This window comes from Dryobates pubescens, chromosome 20, assembly GCF_014839835.1.
Source record: "Dryobates pubescens isolate bDryPub1 chromosome 20, bDryPub1.pri, whole genome shotgun sequence".
Taxonomy (NCBI): domain Eukaryota; kingdom Metazoa; phylum Chordata; class Aves; order Piciformes; family Picidae; genus Dryobates; species Dryobates pubescens.
This window is the reverse complement of record NC_071631.1, coordinates 15,286,324-15,308,450: the sequence shown is the minus strand read 5'-3', so window position 1 is coordinate 15,308,450 and position 22,127 is coordinate 15,286,324. Positions and strand designations below refer to the sequence as shown.

Sequence of the window (22,127 nt, the reverse complement as noted above, 5' to 3'; positions counted from 1 at the left end):
CAGTGCCTGCAGGACTGGGGTGTCTGTGCCTCCTGCAAACAGATGCTCTGTAGCATCTTTAGGAATATTATGTCTAGTAGAGTTTCTTCCAGTAGACAACTTCTCATTTGGAAAGGAAGCTAACAGCTTTTCCTTTGCAGAATCACAGAATTGTTTGGGTTGGAAAGGGCCTTAAAGATCATGTAGTTCTAACCCCCTGCAGATTATGTCCACCATGTAATTAATGAGTCTGATATTACAATTTTGTCCAAACTTCTGTTACATCCTATCTGATTGGATGCAATCAGAAAGAGGTACAATCCAATTAAATTCTAGGGAATTAAAGACCAATGCTCTACTCCTACAGCCCTCACGATGCTGTTCTTTAGTGCAATGTGACCTCTTACTGACAGCATGGAATATTTTGCTATGACTTAGTATTTGAAGACTGAGCCACATTATTTCACTCTATTTTTACTCAAATCTATTTAACAAATTCAGATTTATTTGTCACTGCTTTCTCAGAAGAAGAAATAAAACTACAATCAGACACAACAGGAATTTTCCCATGAATTGCAGAAGTGTCATTTAATAAAAATGTGGGATTTGAATTCTTACTAATCTCATAGTCCTTTAAAAACTAGACAATGAGAGAGCAAGTCTCCTTGATCACAGAACAGACATGATTCCTTTTCTCTCTGAGTAACAAAGAAGGTTCAAAGAAAACTCACAGCATTATTTTCCATAGCACCTGCTGCTGACTCTTAACACTCCAAATGGAAAACTCAAGGCTCCCTCAGCATAATCTCAATCGTTCTTCATCAACCACTGCAGACATCTGCATCCAATCTTTGCAACATAGGTTTAAGGCTAATTTTACACAAAGAGTCAGGAGAGCGTGTATGTGGCAGAAAAGATTCCAGCATTACAAAAAAACCCTCACAACCAACCAACAAATGAACCATATTCTCATTTGTGTTTCCACACTCTTGTGGTATTAATTTATGGTTCTGAGTAAGCCAGAGGTTCTTGGATTTCAGGCTATCACTGTCACATCCGTAAATCCTAACGCCCTCTGCAGCCAACACTGTTAAGTGAAATTCCTGCTCTGCTACACAAAAGGGCAAGATAATAGAAACCATCCAACCAACCTTCTGCAAGCAAGACTGAGCATGCTCATGAGATACTTGGAGTGGCTAAAAGCCCAAGCTGCAGCTATCATGTATCAGTTCAGGAATTTTTAGACTGGTAATGAATGCGTGCTTCTAACAAGCACTGATTCTGTTACAAATTTGCCACACAAATAGTCTTGGTACATCCAATAGATCAGACAAATTAAGAGATGTCAAATTTCCTGTAGACAAAATGTGCAGCTTACTGACTATGTTCACCCATCAAGTACTTTCCATGATATTAAATGGGTGATGCACACACACAGCTATTACACCGCGTATCTCTAAGAGTTCTCACAAGTTTGGATTTGGTATGAACACAGCACATGGATTATTTGTTCAGGTTCTGTATAAACTGTCAGAAACACTGTACATTTTTTGGGTAGGCTTCTGTAAGTCTGTTGGGACTGCTACAGATCCAAAGATCCTGAAAAATTCAAAATACCAGCTTCTACATAAAGGATATTCAGAGTAATAAATAAATAATGAAAGCAGTACATGAGCTCCTGAAAAGTCCAGAGACTTCTGGAAATAAAGAACTTAAATAATCTCAGCACTTGCTATTTTGCTGCTTCACAGGAACTATGAGAGGACTCTTGAGCTGTAATCCTCCTGCACTAAACCCCCAAAAGAAACTTTCTAAAGCAAACTCCAGTTTTAAATTTGAAAGTACACATCAATAACCCTAAACTGATCTTAATTGCTATTATGCATAAACAACTACATAGAAACTGGTGTGTATTCATGTGCTCAGGGAGCACCCCAAGCAAGATAATATAGTGAATAGGATAGTGAATAGGAAGGTAGTTGGGTAGTGAAGATTAGTGATTGTAACCAGAGAGACCACTGACGTTCAAGGAAATGGAAGTACACAATCTTGCACTAACAAAGAAACAAATAAAAGATCAGCAGGAACTCTTCCAGCACCTACATGTAGAAATCTGTATTTGAAATAAAAAGCTGCTCGCTGAGCAGGTTGACCATTCTAATGGGAAAGAACATATTCATTTACTTCAGCCCTACACAGGCCAGTGCCCAGTAATAGCAAACTGTTCTTGTTATTGCCGAAGAACACAATGAACTGATGTACCGTTACAATGGCCAGAAAGCACATTAAATCCAAACGATTTAAAATTACTTTCCATTGCTGTTGTTACACATATTGCCCTACTGTAACATCTCTTCCTCGACATGTGTGTCCTCTGCATCTATAGTGGGAAAAGAATTCACCACACGCCGAAGGGAAATGAGTTCAGAGAGCACGTTTACAGGCTCTCTGCAACACAAAACACGTTCCAGGAGTGCTGGGATTTTGGCTGGAGTAATTTAGCCTCCTACCCAACTCCACCGTCCCGAGACTCTCCCGGGTGCAGCTGCCCGGGTAGAGCAGCGCACGACTAACAGGCAGCAGAAGCCCCTTCGTCTTCTCTGGAGCCGTAACCGCCTCGCACCTCAGCCCTCTCCATTTGCCTTTAAGAAACGATTTTATCCCCCGGCCGAGGAGAAACGTCTCCTTCCACGTCCTACCCTAGGGCCTACAAACCAAGCCCTCGCCCTTTACCAGCTCCTGCCGCCGGCTGTAGCCAGAGCAGCGCCCAGGCCGCCAGCAAACCTCTCCCTCCTCGCCTCAGCCCCCGGCGCCATTTTGCCAGCCCCGCCGGCCCGGGCTGTTGTCAGCGCGGCGCCGAGCAGCGCAGGCGCAGAGCCGCCGGCCCTGGCAGGCAGCATGGAGGACGCGCTGAAGCGGGAGCTGGGCACTACGGTGCTCCGGCCGACGGGGCATTCGGGGGGCGGCTGCATCAGCCAGGGCCAGAGCTACGACACGGACCATGGCCGGGTGTACGTGAAGAGCAACTCCAAAGCGGAGGTGGGGGGGGTAGGGTTCGAGGGTGGGGTGCGTGTGGCGGAGCCCGCAGCTGTGAGGCCAGTCTGCTGGGGACCGGCCCCGGCCTTATCCTGAGGGAGGGACGTTTGCCGGCTGGCCTCAGGCTGTAAAATTTCCACCACCGGTGTCGGGGAGGTGGTGGGCCGCCGGGATTAGGGGTCCGCTTCGTTTGGCAGCATCTGCCCTGTGGGAGGCGACTGCTGTGGGGCTGGGACCCGGTTTGTGGCCACGGTGCCCGGGGTGGGGAGGCCGCGGTGAGGGTAAGCACTGAGATGGAAAGTAGCATTTCGGGTGTGATGCTGCTTAGGATCAGTATTACTTGTCTAGGGCTTACGGTACGCTGGCATGCTGTTGTCAGTTGTAGCTGGGGTTACGGTGGTATCACTGTGGCTGCGCATGCTGTGAGTGTGCCTGAGGCGACCTAGAAGATAGAAAGTTATCTACGGAGGGCATACATCCTACATAAGAAGGAGGTTTTCTCAATAAATTATGTTTTCCACAATTGTTGTCTAAGATTTTCTGCTTTGTCTTTACGATGCCTGGTACTGCTGTGTAGAATGTAGATATCTGCATTTGATAGAGGTGCAATGCAGCATAGCTGTGTGGCATCCTCGTTTGCAAAAGCAGAGATCAGGTGGAATTTACTTTAAAGGTACTTTACACTTGTGGCGCTGTCAAATGAATAGCTTCACCACAGGAAGAACAACAGTCAGAACTTGCATTTGCCTTTAATATCAAACAAATGTTTTTGAAAGCAAGTACTTTATTCCGTGTAAGTCTGTGTTTTCTGATTACATCAGGGAGCTGGGTGAATGCACTGAGGTGATAACATGGGAAAATACAGAGGGGTTATCCTGGTTTAGATTAGACTGAAAATAGTTTGACTTGATAGCAATACAGCCCTTCTACTTAAGCCTTTGTTAATTGTGTATTTAGGTGTACAATCCCGCTAGGTACAAGATAGGGCTCAGAAAAAAAGATCTGGATAGATTTTCTATTCAGTAATCATTTCACTTTTTATGCCTTTGCCTTTGTGTGGATTCTGAGTGCTGATTAAAGCACACTTTGCCAAACTATTATAAAGCTGTGCTGTGTGTGCAGTGGGTGTATATCAGCAGTTTCTTTAGAAAACACTGTGGGTTTTACTGTATTAAAGTTAACAGCTGACTTTAACCTGCTTTAGACAGAGATACAGTGTTTACTGATTTCCTCTGAACAAAACTAGATCACAGCTCAGTAATTCAGCAGTTTTTCCTTCTTGATCTCCTGTAGGCTTTGGAATTTTTAGTCAATGTCTATTGCAAATTGTCCTTTGACTGTGTTTCATCTCTCAGTACTAAAAGACTGTAAAATTGCTGTCAAGTCTGGTGGTGTGGACCACTCTGTATCTTGTACATGCAGTAACTACTTACCCTAAGATTTTACTTAGCATTTACAGCCTTGATTGGTTTTGTGAAAGAGCTTTGTCTACTTGTGAGTGTTGTTGGTAGAGATTAATTCTTTCCTTCAACATTTTGCAGGCCAGAAGGATGTTTGAGGGAGAAATGGCAAGTTTGGAAGCCATCTTGAAAACACAGACAATAAAGGTGCCTAAACCCATCAAAGTTATAGACCTGCCTGGGGGCACTACTCTGTTTGCAATGGAACACTTGGAAATGAGGGGCTTAAACAGGTAAAACACATCATTAATCTTTGCATCCCTTAATTAGAAATTCTGACTTCTATGACAGTTAAGTCACTTGTTTGCAGAGGGGAAAGTTGATTTTTTAAAATATTTTTTTTTTGGGTATATCAAGTTGACCTGTATCTGGGAAATTAAACAGCAGAGAGCTATATAATACTTTACAATGTTTCACCTGGCACCTTGGTTGTACATCAAGAAGTGAGTGTGGGGTTTTGTTTAGCTTTGAATTTGGTTTTTTTTTGACTGTTTGAAGCATTTTTTTAGTCAATTAGCAATTTTTACAGTGAGGAAAATGACCTACCTGTGTACTTCTCTTTGATATAATAACCAGTATTTAATATTGCTTGTCATGAGTATGCAGAGGCACTTCCCCAAATATTCTTACAACTCTCACCTTGATGTTGATAGTTTCACGCTTTTGACCCTATTCTGTGGCAAACACTTGTGTAAGTTCAAATATGATAGAGATTTTTGCCTGATTCCATTAAGGAGGTGAGCATGACAACTTTCCCATCCCAGTCTCAGAAATTCTGCAGCCAGTTCAAAGTCTTATCCCTTGACCTGGTCATCTGCAGAATTTCTAAATCATGGAAAGCCCTCAGTGAGCTCCAAGAGCAAGAGCAGGAATCCTCATGTGTTTGGGCTGATTGAGATGAAAAATGTGCAAACACAGCTTTTGGCATACAGATTTCAGGGGATAACTACAATCTGTTGACAGGAACAAAGGAAAGAAACACCTTTGCCTTAAATGACAGTGGACAAAGATTTGAGACTTGAAAGGCAGGAAAAGACACATATTTCTTTTACTTGCTAGATAAATCTTTTCATGTAGCTCCTGGGATATGAGGAGCTGGATTCATTTATGTGTCAGTGTTGGTAATACTACCTCTGTTTCTCAGACATTCAGCAAAGCTTGGAACACAGCTGGCTGATCTCCACCTTCACAACCAGCAACTTGGAGAGAAGCTGAAAAAAGAAGAAAGCACAATTGGTACAGTACACACAGCTGGTTGCAAATGTAACCTAATTAACAACTCACTACAAAATAGTTAAAATAGCTTTTGTTATTTCATGATAAGTTCACCTTCTTCCACTAAAGATGTTTTGAAAACAGATTTGACTGAAACACTCAGGCAAGGGTTGGTTTGCCTTTTCCCCCTTTTATTTACTCTATTTGGATCTCACTAAGTAAAACATTTATTCAGTTCATTCAGTGGGATTCCAAATCAGTTTCTGCAAGGATAGAATATCACAGGAGATGTATTACCTCAGAATATGATTATGAAGATTATAATATAGCTGCTTTACATCTGGCTCTAAACTTAGAAGCCAACAGCAACAACCCTTGTAACAGAAAGATTCTAAGGGTGTAAGGTTTTTTTATTCTCAGTAGAGGCAGCACTGTACCCTTGCATAGTTTTTAAGGTCCATTTGCATTGTAGATATTTAGAATCTTGTCATTAGTATTGGATTTTTGTCTTTGGTTTGAAAGGTAAAGGTCAAGGGCAAATGGAAGTCCAGTTTGTGGATCAATTTGGCTTTCATACAGTTACCTGCTGTGGCTATCTCCCACAGGTAGGTTGTACTTCATCAGACTGATAGAATTATAAGTTTAACGTATTTTCCCTTCAGTGACACAAGAGGGTCAAAATTATTATAATGGAAATTGATTTATTTCTGTGGAATCATAAACAAATATTGTTCAGCCTGCTAAGGAAAGTAGTGCTTTAGACAGCACTTCCAGCTTCATTGGACATTCATAGCTCTTAAATCTCTTATGTTGTATCACTTAGAGAAAATTCTTTATTGCCCTAGTTTAATGGTTTTTGATAATCGATAAAATAGTAGCATCTGCTGTTCTGGATGATACCAGCACAAAGGCTGTGTAATCCTCCAAAGCTTTATTTGAAAAAGAAGAAAATCTGTGTTTTATGTGGTGTAAAGCTGATGTCTGCAGTCCTGTTCCTTCAGGTGAATGACTGGCAGAACGACTGGGTGACTTTCTTTGCCAAGCAAAGAATCCAGCCTCAGATGGACATGATCGAGAAGAGTTCGGGAGACAGGGAAGCAAGAGAGCTTTGGGCACAGCTTCAGGTGGGTGAAATTCTCTTGGTTCTCATTGTAATGACAAGCTGGGTGTCAGTTTAGACTTCCTTTCCATAAAATAAAGTTCCTACTGGTATGCTTCATGCTCTCTTGGTAAGCGATTCCAACTTTTGGAGCCTAAAATGCCCTTTATCCTAAGGCATCATGGCTTTTGCCACATCACCCTATGCTAGTATTCCAAAAGGAATGTTGCCAAACAGCACTTTGTTTCACTGTTTGGGAAATAACTAGATTAAGCTCAAATTCTTCATTCCCTGTAACACATTCATGAGAAATGTATATATGCAGTACTCTTCTGCACCTCATCTGTTCATTTAAGGTTTGCATCTGTTTAAGTGACTGCGGTATTAGCTATTTGGGTGCTACTACTCTGTAGAAATCTCTTCAAGGTTGGTGAGAGACCTTTCAGCCTTCTGATGATGAAGTGGGTGGTGGTGGTTGTTAATAAACCTGATCAATATCGCAGTGAAGCACAGGGTTTAAATTTTAATTTTATTTGTTTTTCCCCAAGAAGTGTTTGTTTGACTATTCTTCAGTTGCTGGCTTTTAGAAAAATGGAAATCCTCTTGATTTTCTCAACATCTCTGTTGGCTAGGTCCTGTGCTGTTTCAAGTTAGGGTTTTTTTACCTGGCTTTAAGAAGTTTCAATTCATGTTCTGCAGGTGTGCAGATAAAACTCTGCAATCATTCACCTTAAAATGTAGTACTTACATGTTTCTCAGGCATTGCCTGGATGAGCAAGGAGCTCCTGGACGCACTGTCACACACACAAAATATCTACAAGGAGTGTAAAGAAAGGACAGCTAGAATGGGGGTCATATAAGGAAGCTGCCCAAGCAGCAAGAGACCTGGTTAGAAAAGCTAAAGCTCAGTTAGAATTAAATCTAGCCAAGGAGATCAAGGGTAACAGTAAAAATTTCTGTAAGTATATTAATGGTAAAAAGGCTAGGGAAGGTGTGGGCCCCCTCAGAAAGGAAACAGGTGAACTGGTGACAAGTGACTTGGAGAAGGCTGAGTTTCTCAACATTACCTCAGCCTTCACTGGCAAGGGCTCCAGCCACACTCCCAGAATAATGGAAGATAATGGCAGGCACTGGAAGAAGGAACTGCCCATTGTGAATGAAGATCAAGTTTGTGACCATCTGAAGAACCTGAAAGTATTCAAGTCCATGGGACCCAGTGGGATACACCCACAGGTGCTGAGGGAACTGGCACATGAGGTTGCTAGGCTGCTCTCCATCATATTCCAGAAGTCCTGGCAGTCTGGGGAGCTCCCCACTGACTGGAAAAGGGGAAACATAACTCCCATTTTCAAAAAGGGAAAGAAGGATGACCCAGGGAACTAGAGACCAGTCAGTCTCACCTCTGTGCCTGGTAAGATCATAGAGCAGATCCTTCTGGAGGCACTGCTGAGGCAGAATAATAACGAAGAGGTGATTTGGCACAATCAGCATGGCTTCACCAAGGGCAAATCCTCCCTGACAAACCTGGCGGCCTTCTGTGACAAAATCACAACATAAATAGATGAAGGCTGAGCAAGTGACGTCATTTACCTGGACCTGAGCAAAGCCTTTGACACTGACCCGCACCACATCCTGGTCTGCAGGCTGGTGCGGTATGGGTTTGATGGATGGACCATTCAGTGGATAAAAAACTAGTTTGATGGCTGCACCCCAAGAGTGGCTATCAATGGGTGGCTATCAGTGGCTGTCCATGTCCAAGTGGAGGCCAGTGACAAGTGGAGTCCCTCAGGGATCAGTACTGGGACCAGTCTTGTTTATTAACATCTTTGTTGGAGACATGGACAGTGGCATTGAGTGCACCCTCAGCAGGTTTGCTGACACCAAGCTGTGTGGTGCAGCAGACATACTGGAGGGAAAGTATGCCATCCAGGGGGACCTTGACAGGCTGGAGGGGTGCGCCCAAGCCAAACTCATGAGGTTCAACAAGACCAACTGTAAGGTCCTGCATCTGAGTCAGGGCAATCCCAAGCACCGATATAGGCTGGGCAGGGACCAGCTTAAGAGCAGCCCTGAAGAAAAGGACTTGGGGGTGCTGGTGGATGAGAAACTCAACATGAGCCAGCAGTGTTCACTTGCAGCTCAGAAAGCAAATCACATCCTGAGCTGCATCAAGAGAAGAGAAGCATAGCCAGCAGGTTGAGGGAGGTGATTATCCCCCTATACTCTGCTCTGGTGAGACCCCACCTGGAATACTGCATCCAGTTCTGGTGCCCCTACTACAAGAAAGATACGGACATGCTGGAAAGTGGCAGGGGGTTTGGAACTAGATGGTCCTTGAGGTCCCTTCCAGCCCTAACAATTCTATGATTCTATGTCTTGGTTTTTTCCCTCTGCAGCTGAAGATACCCAGCTTGTTCTGTGACATAGAAATTGTTCCTGCTCTCCTGCATGGAGATCTCTGGGGAGGAAATGTGGCTGAGGATGATTCAGGTCCAATTATCTTCGATCCAGCTTCTTTCTACGGCCATTCAGAGTATGAGCTTGCAATAGCTGGGATGTTTGGTGGCTTCAGCAGTTCTTTTTACTCTGCTTATCACAGTAAAATTCCCAAAGCTGCAGGGTTTGAGAAACGTCTAAAGCTTTATCAGCTTTTTCATTACATGAACCATTGGAACCATTTTGGTACAGGGTACAGAGGGTCTTCTCTAAACATTATGAGAAACCTTGTAAAGTGAATTCCTGCTGATGCAGAATTCTTGCTGTGTTGCTTGGAAACCCCCAACTTGGCAGTGCAACTACAGTAGTAGTAATGTTAAAAAAAGCTACTAGACCCTTGACCTTGTTGCACAGCTAAAGACCTAGAATCAGTGAGTCTTGCTGAATGCCAGGTGTAACTTAGTCATCCCTTTTCAGTCATCCCTGGGAATAATTTTGTGAGGAAAATATCAAAGGAAGGAGTTTATTCAGTTGCAGAAAAGGTCTGTTGGTGTTGAGAATGCACTGAATACTTGAGACTAAGCAAGATAATGCAAATCAAGCACTCGAGTGTAAATGATTTGGAAGAAATTCTGTCTTAGGGACCACTTGTGCTTTGGAATAGAGAAATACCAGATTTTTATTTGTATCCTAATGGAAAACTCTAAAGAAATGTTTATGAAATGGAAAATTGCATTTTCTTTAGTTACTGCAGAGATGGCTAAAAAAGTTGCTCCTTGCTTTTTTGCTGTTTCTACCCCCTACCCAATTTTATGATAGATTGCTCAGACGCTTTGAGCTCCTCATGTCAAGTTATGTGCATGAGAACAATGTTAACAAAATACTTAGAAAGTCAACAAGAAAATTTTGTAAGAGGAGCTGTGAAAAATGATTTGGACTTGCTATTCATTGTGCTGAAGTGATTCTATTGGATGGAGAGTGCTTCCTATTCTGTTACAAAGCCATGTGGAAATGATCATAATTTTTTCTGGCATGTGCATTTTGGTGCCTTGTGACATTTCTTGTAGGCTGCTCCTTGCTTGCCTGTCAGTGGGCTCTTACCTATAGCTGTTCTGTTTTCACTGGAACTAGGTCTCTCTTTGTGTTTGTCTGGTAGAATACATTCTTAAAGACACTTTACTCTCCAACACAAACTGAAGATGTACTCCTTAGCTGTTGTCCTTGCCCACAGGATAACACCACCTGGTCCTTCACATCAGTTTTCAGTAGTTTAGACTCCTGGTGCCATAAGTGAACATTTTTCTTCAGTCCCCACAAAGTGGACTTGCTAGCTCTTGGGATAAGAGACATGAAGCCAAAGGAAGTTCAGATGTAACTCACAGAACGGCAGCTCTACACCACTATCAGAAGTTCTCTAAGGACAGCTTTGCAGAGCAGCTACTCCTTGTACCCACTAGTGGTAACTCTGCAGTTGTACACTTTTTGATGTAGGCTGGTAATGACATTTCAGTGCAAGCATTCCAGGTAGGTGAGAGAGATGCATGATTCCTAGCATGCATGTGGAGTGTTTGGGAATTACTTTTGCTAATAAAGATGTTTTTCACTGGATATTGGCAAATAACTAAGAGATTTTTAGTTGCTGATTTTGCAGTTATTTACATAAGGAAGTTTAGAGAAGACCATTGCTTGATATGACTTTCTTTCCTTAATTCTGCTACTCTTATTACTGGCTGTTTAACTTTTGCTGCAAAAGGTTTTCAATCCTTGCTCAGTAGAATAGCTTTTACTTTGTTGCTTAAATAAAAAGTTTCCCCGCTGATTATTGTTGTCTCTGTTTTCTGTATTGAAACCTTACAGCTTGTGTTCATTCCTGAGGAGCTACTTGCTCCCACCTGTAAAAGGTCCTTAGTTTGTTAGTAGTCAGTTGTGGTCATCAGGGGTGTTGATGGGAACGTGGTTGTGGATTTTAACCTGCAGCAATGTGGCACTGAAGCAATGTCCATGTTGTTTGGTTATGGTGCCATATCTGTTCCTTCCAACTTGTATTGCACCAGCTGTTTGGATGTTGTTGATTCTGTGTCCATGCCCATATCTTTATCCCATTCACCCAAACTTAACACTTCTGGGTGCAGCTGATGGAAGAAATGCTCTGGAATTTTAGCTAGCAGTCAGTCAGATTAGATTAACTGTTATTTCCGTATGCCTTCATAATAAAGTTAGGAGTTATTTAACGAGGTCCATTCTGTTTACAGATCTTCAACAAATCAACATGTTTATTTTGCAAAAACACCTAAATACTTTTTATCATTAGATGGTTAGAAGTGGATCACTTAAATGCTGAGTCTTCACCTTTTTACATAGAACTGAATCAAGATATTTTTGTGATTGGAGGAAAACTCTTGTGTGCAAGTTATGTAAATAGAAACAATGGTATTTAGAGTTTTGATTTGAGGGATGCTATGCTCACTCTTACAAAGCTGTTTTGTGCTTCTATTAGAAGTGGAAGAGGTGTAGGGAGGAATACAAATGGAGTGTAACAGCAAGCTCTACTGTACCATGGATTCCTTGGTTCTGAGTTCTTATAGACAGCAATTGAATCAGGGGATGAAATCTGAAGGCAGGCTGCTGGTGGACCCTTAGGAAATTGCTGAACTTCTATAAGGTAATTATTATTATTTTTTCTTATGTATTGTATAGTTCTGCACTGCTCTTGGAGTTCTCTTTCATAGTGTTTTTGGTATTATGTGTTCAAGGCATGCCTTTGTCACTCTGTGTTTCTCTTACAGCATAAAGCTAATGTGTCCTTTCCCTCTTGTCTGTTAAAACCTCTTGGCTCTGTCTGTACATCCTAAGCCTGACAAATGTGTTCCTTGTACCCATGCTCTCATTCTGTATTTCCTGATTCTGTATCATAAGTTTGATGACTTTCCATTCCTATGTGGACAAGGAACAAAGGTAGAAGAGCCACTGAATTTTTCTTAAATGCACAGTGTTACGTGTATTTTATATATAAAATTGTAATATCTCCTCATGATGTTTCTCAGTCTTTTCTCAAGATGCATCTCCACACATGGCATATGTAGACTAAAGCATCTCACAGCATTTTATTTTTAATACTTGGGAAATCAGATATCTGTATCTCTGTGGGTTTTTTTTTTTCTTCTTCTTAAATTAGAATTTGAAAATAATTCCTTAGAAAATTAATTAGTGGTTGGGATACGATTATGCATAAGTGTAATAACAATATGCTTCTGCCTTGAAGAGGAGTTAGGGGAAGGGAAACTTGGAAATCTGGACTCCATGGTTAAGATCACAGACTGGGACAGACCTCAGGAGGTCACTTAGTTCATTTCCCTGCTTAAAGCAGGAAGAGCTGTGAGGGCAGGCCAGGTTTAGTTGTTTAAGCTCTCCAAGGATGGAGGCTGCTCAACTTCTCTGAGCTTGACTGACCTAATTGTGAAAATATATCCTACAGTTTGAACTCTGCAAGAACCTGTGTTTTTTGCTGAATTGCTTATAGTTCCTTTGTACCCTACTTTTCAGTGAGTTTTGTTTTCTTCCTGGTGCGCTGCTGCCATCTGCAAAACCTGCCTGCAGCTATGAATCTTGCACTCTAGTACTGTTTTTCTTCCTGCTTTTCATCTTCACTGCTGTTCCAAAATAGATCTTGTGATTTTAACTGATGCTGGACTGTTCTAGCAGAAGTAAAAGCAGGTGGGAAGTGGTATATAATTAGCTTGTCCTGTAAGCTCTGATTGTGACAAAAGAGTTAAGGGGAAAATGTATTTCTGGTAACTAAGCCACACAAGAATCACAATAGCTGTATTATTTTCCTTTGTGAAATGATGTTCAATTACTTTTCAACACATTTTTTCAGTGATATGTCAAAAGCATTCACTGATCTCTCCCAAGACATGATTGATGTTTTATAGAGAGCTATAGCCTGTGCAGTTATGCTGAAGATCAGATACATAGCAATAAAGAAGCTTGGAATTACTTGTCCTTGGATAGTTCCTTACTGAGGAACTATAACTTCTGTCAAAGGAAGGGAGGTTTTTATGAGGGAAAGTCTTTTCTTGCTCTTGGCGTACACTGTTCTATAGCGTCTTTGCTTTCCTGGCCATTTACATACTGTTACTCCCAAAGGTATAAACAATCTTCATTGCTACACATGGGGATCTCTCTGGTCTGGACAAACAAACATTGGAAGCAGTTGTGAGCAAAACAAGAAGAAAAGACCTGTGAAATCAAGCAGTTACAAATTCCACTGCAAGCATAACCCTGAGGATAGGTCTCAAACCTAGAGCCCATCACTAAGGCTTTGTCATTCATTCCTCTCATCTCACAAGCTCGCTGCTGGCCACTGGCGGTTCCTGTGGGACCTGGCCATGGTGCTGAACTGGTGCTGGAGTGGAGCTTTCACTGCTGGCGTTTTCAAACACTCTCTTCTTTTTAGTCCATCTGGGATGCTTTTGAGTTGTTTTACTTCCAGCGTTTGAAATTACATAGTTTGAAGCTGCTTGACTGGAAGCAGTATGAACAAAAATGCTAGAAATCAGGCCTTTCACCTGTGCCATCCTAGTTAAATACTGATTTCAGCATGGAAGCAAACAGAAGGCTTTCCTGTGTCTTGGCTACTGTGTAAGTGATGCAATATATTTGGGGTAATACAGTACTGTTTGTGGTTTAGCCAAAAATAAAATGTCAGAAAACCATGATTTCATTACTCAGATGTTCCATTGCAACCCAGGGTATGAATCTCTCAGCAGCTGGAGACCATTGTTGTAACAGTAGAGTACACTTCAGGGCTTCATACATCCTGAAATTGAAATTGCTGTAAGTCAGTCACATGAGCCCCAAACTGTGCAAGATCTACGGGCACAGTCAGGTTGCTCTGGATGCCTGTGCACTGGTGTACTGTGATTTAATGCACATGCTGAGCACTTAGGCTTTAAGCTTTATTTGGTGCAGGCATAGCTGGTTGCTTTAGCAACTGTGGCTCACGTCCTGGGCACAAATGGTCCATGAGAGTGATGGGTAAACTATTTCAGACTCATGCAGTAAGTGCTGACTCCTATACTTCTCCACAGCTTTACTTTCGGTAGCTCTATTTTATGAATAATTTATTTTAGTGTATGAGTGGTGTGACAGTTATAAAATATTACAGATGGACTTTGCAGAAGGACTGACAAAGCACTCACTGGTTACTTTAGACTTATAATGCAAATGTCCAATCAAGATATGTAATCTTGAGAGTGGCTTCTTGCTGTTCCTGAGTACTCTCCTGTATTTGAACCACTGTTTCTGATTCAAGCCCATGAGCTGTACTTTTCCAGCTTGTGCTTTTACTCTCTAAGCAATGCTCTGCTGAAATAAATCTGATGTTAGAAAAGTTCCTCCTTCGCCCATTTGTCCCTTTGAGGTCTGCTCTGTGTACTTTAAGCAGCTAGAGTTTGAGAAATTACTTGTTTGAGAAATAACTTGTGCTATAGCAGTATTTTTCACTCCATGTAGGACTGGAACCACTTGTGAATGTAGTGAAAAGCCTACCTCATGAAGCCAGTGCTTGTCATGTAAGCATTCCTTTCTCTGTCAAAACCAAAGAGCTTCTATGAATCAGTGCAAACAAATAGTGAAAATAGAGGTAAATGCATGAAAGCACAGAGTAACAATGTCCACAGAATCCAGAAATCTCCCTGCTGCCCAGAATGAGAACAAGAACTGCAGCCTTTTCTATAGCTCCTAATGTGCTAGGAGCCATCTAATATCACAGTATCACAGTATCACCAAGGTTGGAAGAGACCTCAAAGATCGAGTCCAACCTGTCACCACAGACCTCATGACTAGACCATGGCACCAAGTGCCATGTCCAATCCCCTCTTGAACACTTCCAGGGATGGTGACTCCACCACCTCCCTGGGCAGCCCATTCCAATGACTAATGACTCTCAGTGAAGAACTTTCTCCTCACCTTGAGCCTAAATTTCCCCTGGCACAGTTTGAGACTGTGTCCTCTTGTTCTGGTGCTGGTTGCGAATCAAGCATGTTACCTCTATACAGACATAAAAACATACTGCAGGGTCCAGGTTATAACATGTTTTAAAGACTTGATGCTTTATACCTGAGAGTGTCAGTGCACTTTGCAGGTATGAAGTGATTAAATTCATCAGTATGAAATGGCATCCTAAACATCTGTTGGGGGAGCATACAGGAACAGTATCCTAAATTTCTTTATCACCGTCTTGATCATGATAAATATTCATGATACTATAAATATTCCTGTGATAATGTCCAGTTCTGAGCACCTTGAGAGCATTTTCAGGCAATAATCTTACAAGAGATTGAATTATGTCCCAGGAAGGGAAAGTGTGCTGCAGATTTCCACAATGATAACAGAACACCAGTCCACACAAAACAACTACAAACAGAAAAAAAACCCCACCAGCCTTTCCACATACTTCTGGGGGCTGACATGTGATCAGCAGCACGACTTAATTGTACTCTCATGGATGCAACTGTTTCTTCCATGGGTTAACTAAGCACCAGGACGCGCGTGATTTGTATTGTTGCGTTTGGTTTGGCCTCCCTCTAGCGGGTTGGCGTCAAACTGACAATGCGATCACCGAGCTTAAAAAAGAAAGACGGATCCAAACTACAAATACCAGCAGCTCCCAGCGCAGTTGAGAGAGGACCCAGGACACACCTCTCAATTATGTTCTAGCAAATATTTCCAAAGATGTTTATTTTGCATGCACAGCTATAAAAGTCCCTGGGAACCAAAGCATTTTGCAAAGCAGTCTCTGGGTTTGCCTTTCTTTTAAGCTGCTGTCTTTGTTGTTGTTTTTTTTTTTTCCATTTGGTGGGTGGCCCTTTCTACCTCATAGCAGAGTGACAGTGAGAGAAGGACCCAAACCTTTAATCTTGTTTTGCGGTGGATTTAGCAGAAAGCAGCTGCAGCAACCTGGAAACTGCCATGGAAAAAATCCTGAAAGCAGAATTGAAAACTTCTGTCCTCAAGGCATTTGGAAGCTCGGGAGGAGGATACATTAGCCAAGGCCAAGGTTATGAAACAGACAGTGGACGAGTATTTGTTAAAATCAACCACAAACCACAGGTTAATGCCAGCAGATATTTAACTACTATTATTGCATGTAGAGAGCTTTTTATTTTAAAAGAATCTGACTGTTAATAATGTCAAGTTCTGCTTTTCAGGCTGATTTTAAATGATTCCAGATTTTGTTTCATTTTGCTTTGTAAAGCTGTAATCTTTTGTATCAAGTATATCAAGCAGGAGGTTTGATTAATGCAAAATGAGATGTAATGCAGAACAACAGAAACTGGCATTGCAATATGTAACAAGGAGGCTAATTCAGAGCTGTTATTGTAGTACTCAGAGTCTGGAAGAGCAGAATTTGCATTTGCTGTATTGCTTTTCATGTTTTGGTTGGGAGGACAGAGTAGTGGGAGGGAAGAAACAGGGTGCCAGTGCTAAAAGGTGTGTTTTATTTTTGAAGCTCCAAAGGTTTCAAAATTTCTTATTGCTTTTTGTATTTCTAGAAGTAAGATTCTTGCAATTTTTTCAGGCCAAGCTTTTGCCATTTCTGTTACTAAATGAAAACCATTTACTTTTGTAACACCACAATCCATCAGAAATTTGCTTCATCAATATAAAATACATTCTAAAACTGCTGTTAGGAATGGCATCTTTACTTCAAAAATGCAGACTACAGGCTTAATGTTTGTACTGTCATCTCCATCTGGTGGCCATTGACCTACATGGGAAGAACTAGTTTAAGGATTTGATTTTTTTTTTTTGAAGGAGATCTTGGGTATTATCCTCAGAGATACTGCTACATCTGCTGAGTATTTGGAAATCATGCTGAAATGGGATGAATCCCTAAGTCTGAAATGAGTTAGAAGGAAAAAAAAGAAGTTAGAATTAAGATACTCGAGTCTACCTGTGCAGACTGAACCTTGTTGCAGCTACATTCTTCTAGCAAGATGAATTAGCTCCTTGTAACTTCATAAACAAGGCTGTTTTATTTAAAGTACTTGTTGCAGACATCCATGGTTTAGGCCAAATATATTCTTATTCCTTGACAGGCCAGAAAAATGTTTGAAGGGGAAATGGCAAGCTTGGAAGCTATTCAGAAAACTAATATTGTGAGAGTGCCTCAGCCTATTAAAGTAATTGACCTGCCTGGAGGAGGAGCAATGTTTGTCATGGAGTACCTAAAGATGAAGCATCTCAACAAGTATGTCTGTACATCTCTTTTGTTTTGGGGCATAATTTATTATGTCTTTCAGTCAGAAAATGAGAAGAACCTCTCTATTCTCTGAGAGCTTATATCTATCAAGAGACATGTTTTAGAACAATAGAATAGAATTAACCAGGTTGGAAAAGACCTTTGAGATCATTAGGTCTAACCTGTCATCCAACACTATCTAATTAACTAAATCATGGCACCAAGCGCCCCATCCAGTCTCTTCCTAAATACCTCCAGTGTATGTGTGTATACTTAAAAACTCCAAATCTATCTATCTATCTATGTGTGTATATGTGTGTGTACACACTCCTTCTCCTGTCCCTCTGCTGGCAACAGATTTACCTGCAAGGCTGTCACTAACAGAGAGCTTTGTATACTGGTCCACGTGTGCTGAGGTGTTACTAAAGTGAGCGTGGTAATGGCTGAGTTTAGTCCATCCTTTCCTCGTGAGATTTTTCGTTTGAGCTTCTTTTCCAAGCCTATCAGTCAAGGAGGTGAGAGGCACTAGGGTGAGGAAGAACTAAATGGATAGATAACATGATACTCCATTTCATCCATCATCCAACCTGAACATAGAATTCAGGAGTCATGTGCTCCTGAAATGGGCTTTCAGCATTAACTGCTTTGTTCCAGGCCCTCTGTGGGAACACAGTAATGCTCTTCTGGCAGTTCTTTGTCCAACATATCTGTTGGAGAAAGAGAATCATGGCAATTCCACAGCCTCTCCCAACAACCCATTCCAATCCATCTTGCTGCTCCTAGGAAAGGTTTTTTAGTCTCTAACCTCAGTCCTCCTAGTTGCAATTTAAAACCCGTTACTTTATACCCATTCTGGGCATGGAGAAGATTTTTAAATTCTCTCCTTGCAGCTCCTGTTGAGATAGCTGTGCAATACTTCAAATGTTTTTCAATTGTCTGCCTTCTGCATTAAGCAACCTCAACTCAATCCTTGCCTATGGCTTCTTTTTAGGCTCGCCATTCTTACTGCTGTTCAGCTGATCTCAGAGTATGTGGCACAAAAGTAGAGACCACGTTCAATTCTCTGCTTATTAACGTGATGCTGATAAGGAGATTACCTGATCCTCCTGAACTCTATGCTGTTTACACAACCCTGTGTTCTGTTTACCTTTCCTGCAGAACACTGACTTATGTTAATTTTATTATCTGTAGTAATCTGTTTCTTCAGAGCTGTCTATTCATTTATTCCCTTTTGTGTACTTTTGAAGTTGTTAAGGTTCTATATTTGCAAAATATACACTTGGTCATATTTAATTGAGATCTTCCCCCCCCCCACTGTGTTATTTAATTCACTTGTCTTCTTTCAGTTTGTTTTTTTGCTCCTGCAGATATTCTTCAAAACTCGGTGAACAGATAGCAGATCTTCATCTTTATAACCAGAAGCTTGGAGAGAAATTAAGAAAGGAGGGAAACACAATTGGTAAAGTATTGATATAATGTACTAAGCCAAAAATGAAATCATTACTTTGGTACAGTATCACACTGTAATTGTGATTGTCAGTGTCAGTACCGGGACAATGTTTCATGAGGTATGTCCCTCCTGTCCCTGTGCCACACTTCTCACGTGTACATTATATACCCAGAAGCTATCTTTACTGTTTTTAAACATAGAATTTTAACCTTGATAAAATTAATTAATTTTATTTTGTTTCTTAGGTAAAGGAGCAGGTCACTCTGAGTCTCAGTATGTGGATAGGTTTGGATTCCATAAAGCCACTTGCTGTGGTTATATACCACAGGTATGTTCCATGCCTGTGAAAGCCACCGTTCTCATATAGTTTTATAAACTCCTTATACTAAAGCTCTTTTCGTTGGTCTTCAGCTTTATGATCACAATTTTGCTCTCGCAGTTTCATTCTGACCTGACAGCAAAGGGAATATGGCTGTTTAATGTGCGTGGCTTGCTATGTAGATATGAAAATTTCTTACTACAAACCTCTGTGTCATCTTTTCTAGGTGAATGAATGGCAGAGCGATTGGCCTTCCTTCTTTGTTCGTCACCGACTCCAAGCTCAGTTGGATTTGATTGAAAAAGATTATGGAGACAGAGAAGCCAGAGAACTTTGGTCACAGCTAAAAGTATGAACCATGTCTTAAATTTGTTTTTTAGAGTGTTAGAAAATATGTATCAGTGGAATTTTAAAAGTAATAGGAGATTTATTTAGCTTTTAATGAACAGCAGTAACTAGACTAGCTTCACAGTTGTTTCAACAACATTGTCAGCTTTCCATTTGTTTTTTTTTCATTCAGCACTGACAACTATTTCTTAGTGTACAGCTAATAATAATAGGGTGGTAAAACCTATCTAAGAACTTGGTGTTACAAAGTAGGTAAGATTCTGCTGCCCAGGCAAAGGTGTTTTTTTTTTTACTGGTCCCAGCTCAAGCTGAGGCTGTAGTTCAGGTCACACTCCATGCAGCACTCAAGAAACAGCCAGGAATATGTTCCTCTGCAGCACAAACCTGTGCCTTAATTTTGGTCAGTTGGTACAGATGTTTACTTCTGCTCTTTTTGCTGCTGCAATCTTTTGATTTAAATGAAATTTGTTTTATTTCTTGTAACAGGAATCTAGAAACTATACATTAGTACTAGATGTTGACACTAGACTATGAATGAAATAATCTCCTAAGCTCTGTCTTGAGCAATCAAGAACATGTATTATGGTTTACAGTTCAGGGTTATGTTTGTAGCCATCAGTTCCAAAAACACTTTAGTCAGAGGACTGAAAACATTGATCAGCTTAGTCTCCTATATGCTACAGTGCTTTCTTTATTTTTTTTTATTTTAAAAATCTTTAATTTTTACATGTTTATTCATGCCTTTATTTTTTTTCTTCAGCTAAAGATTCCTGAAATGTTCTGTGACATAGAAATTGTTCCTGCTCTTCTGCATGGAGACCTGTGGGCAGGAAATGTGGCTGAGGATGACTCCGGGCCAATTATCTTTGACCCTGCTTCCTTCTATGGCCATTCAGAATTTGAACTGGCCATTGCTGGAATGTTTGGTGGGTTCAGCAGCTCTTTTTTCTCTGCCTATCACAGTAAAATACCCAAAGCTCCAGGGTTTGAGAAACGAAACAAATTGTATCAACTCTTTAATTACATAAACCACTGGAACCATTTTGGGACAGGGTACAGAGGCTCTACCATAAATGTAATGAGGAAACTTCTGAAGTAGCCAGATGGGTTTGAGAAATTCTAACACAGTCTCTTAGGAATGAACAGCCTCTGCTTATCAGAAGTAACTCAAAACTAGGAATTAAGGGTGGAATTAATTGATGGTTAACACCTGCCATGTAAAAGGCTAAGTACACTTTGGAACCTCACTAAATGTTAAGAGTGATTGTGTAATTTTAGGCATCAGTTTCCTAGCACAGATTCTTACCCTGCTGACGGAAAAGACTGTCTTATTTGGGAAGAGACCCCTAGGTTAGAAAAGTAACTTCGCAGTCAGCCAAAGTTATTCCCCATAGTCTCACTTCATAGCTGCTGCATTTCCACAGTTTGTATCTTGTCACTTCTGCTGCTGCTTTATCAGTAGTTCATTATTGAGATCTACTGCTGTGGGATTGTGGTGCTGGAAGTAAGAACTTGTTCCTTACATGTTGCCTCTTTTGTTCTGCTTTAGTTTTCTGTCCCTGTTTCCATGCCTTTTCCCATTTATATTTCTGTCATCTTTCCCATGTTAAGTGTCCTAATCCAAAATTTAAATCAGATTCTATGAATCAGAAAATTCAGACATCCTCTTTTTTGATTTGAAGAGTAGACAAGGCCCTTTGGACTGCACTTGACAAGCATATATAATTAATAACATTTCTAATAGTTATTTTAATTTAATGTAATTTACTTACACGCTTTTGTTTCTTTTCTCTTGCTGTGAGAAATGAAATTACAGTGGTATTTTGTTAAAAGGAGGCCTCTGTAGGTCCTTGACAGTTAACTGTATGGTCAGAAAGTGGGTTGTAACCACACAAGTTTGATAATATCATAGTTTTAGTATGATATTTCAGTGTGTTATACTATGATAGTAACATATTTATATGACTTTGTAAAAAGATAGCAAAAAGTGGGAGGGAGGCTTAGTGTTTTGAGGACAAGAAAGCATCTGTTGCTGTTATAGTGGTTGGTGCTCGATGTATTTTCAGTTTTAGAAAATAATGTACAGTAGGCAAAGCTGGTCTGTTCTGCCACTGCTGGATTATTGAAATGTCAAACTAGATGGCTCTATAATGTTTTTTAATATTCCTGATTCCTTTATTTTTATAGAAAATATAGGCAATGAGAATTTGGGGAGAAAACTGTGAAACAAAGTTTTTGGCATACAACATGAGCTAGAGTACGTTAGCAAATCCAGAGTTTTTTTTGGTGAAGAAAGTAACTGTAAGTGCAGTCCAACAAATGCTGATGTGAATTGGAGGATTTGGATAAGTATAACTGAACTTAGGTGTTTAGGCCTCAGACAGTTGTCAAAACTAATACCTAAAATATTATATTAAAAAATGCTCAAATAGGTTCAGACTTTTTTCAACTTTAAATGTCTGTGCTAGTGAAGATTTCACAATGTTTAAAGTTAGATGTTGTAATTGATACATTTGAAAAAAAAAAAGCATTTAATTATC

General features: G+C 40.7%; 2 protein-coding genes across 4 annotated transcripts; both read left to right on the top strand.

The window, feature by feature from the left end:
* The first annotated feature begins 2,855 nt into the window (after positions 1-2,855).
* LOC104297997 (ketosamine-3-kinase) lies at positions 2,856-10,988 on the top strand. Of its 2 annotated transcripts, none has more exons than XM_054170804.1 (6): positions 2,856-2,990; positions 4,562-4,708; positions 5,620-5,711; positions 6,213-6,295; positions 6,692-6,814; positions 9,186-10,988. In XM_054170804.1, exons 1-6 carry the CDS (start codon positions 2,878-2,880, stop codon positions 9,522-9,524), a joined length of 897 nt encoding a protein of 298 aa, XP_054026779.1. In that variant the 5' UTR covers positions 2,856-2,877; the 3' UTR covers positions 9,525-10,988. The 2 variants fall into 2 exon arrangements, with proteins under 2 accessions (XP_054026779.1, XP_054026778.1); XM_054170803.1 differs by having other exon boundaries at positions 2,856-3,018; positions 4,557-4,708.
* A 5,084-nt stretch (positions 10,989-16,072) lies between these two features.
* FN3K (fructosamine 3 kinase) lies at positions 16,073-20,863 on the top strand. Of its 2 annotated transcripts, none has more exons than XM_054170968.1 (6): positions 16,073-16,338; positions 17,328-17,479; positions 18,838-18,929; positions 19,166-19,248; positions 19,466-19,588; positions 20,348-20,863. In XM_054170968.1, exons 1-6 carry the CDS (start codon positions 16,198-16,200, stop codon positions 20,684-20,686), a joined length of 930 nt encoding a protein of 309 aa, XP_054026943.1. In that variant the 5' UTR covers positions 16,073-16,197; the 3' UTR covers positions 20,687-20,863. The 2 variants fall into 2 exon arrangements, with proteins under 2 accessions (XP_054026943.1, XP_054026942.1); XM_054170967.1 differs by having other exon boundaries at positions 18,817-18,929.
* Positions 20,864-22,127: the final 1,264 nt, after the last annotated feature.

Excerpts from the sequence above, each read along its gene's own strand:
- FN3K (XM_054170967.1), top strand. The coding sequence starts at position 16,198 with ATGGAAAAAATCCTGAAAGCAGAATTGAAAACTTCTGTCCTCAAGGCA. Across the intron at positions 18,930-19,165 it reads AAAGGAGGGAAACACAATTG|GTAAAGGAGCAGGTCACTCT; the intron begins GTAAAGTATTGA and ends TTTGTTTCTTAG. Across the intron at positions 19,249-19,465 it reads GCTGTGGTTATATACCACAG|GTGAATGAATGGCAGAGCGA; the intron begins GTATGTTCCATG and ends CATCTTTTCTAG.
- LOC104297997 (XM_054170803.1), top strand. The coding sequence starts at position 2,878 with ATGGAGGACGCGCTGAAGCGGGAGCTGGGCACTACGGTGCTCCGGCCG. Across the intron at positions 3,019-4,556 it reads AGAGCAACTCCAAAGCGGAG|GCCAGAAGGATGTTTGAGGG; the intron begins GTGGGGGGGGTA and ends AACATTTTGCAG. Across the intron at positions 6,815-9,185 it reads AGCTTTGGGCACAGCTTCAG|CTGAAGATACCCAGCTTGTT; the intron begins GTGGGTGAAATT and ends TTCCCTCTGCAG.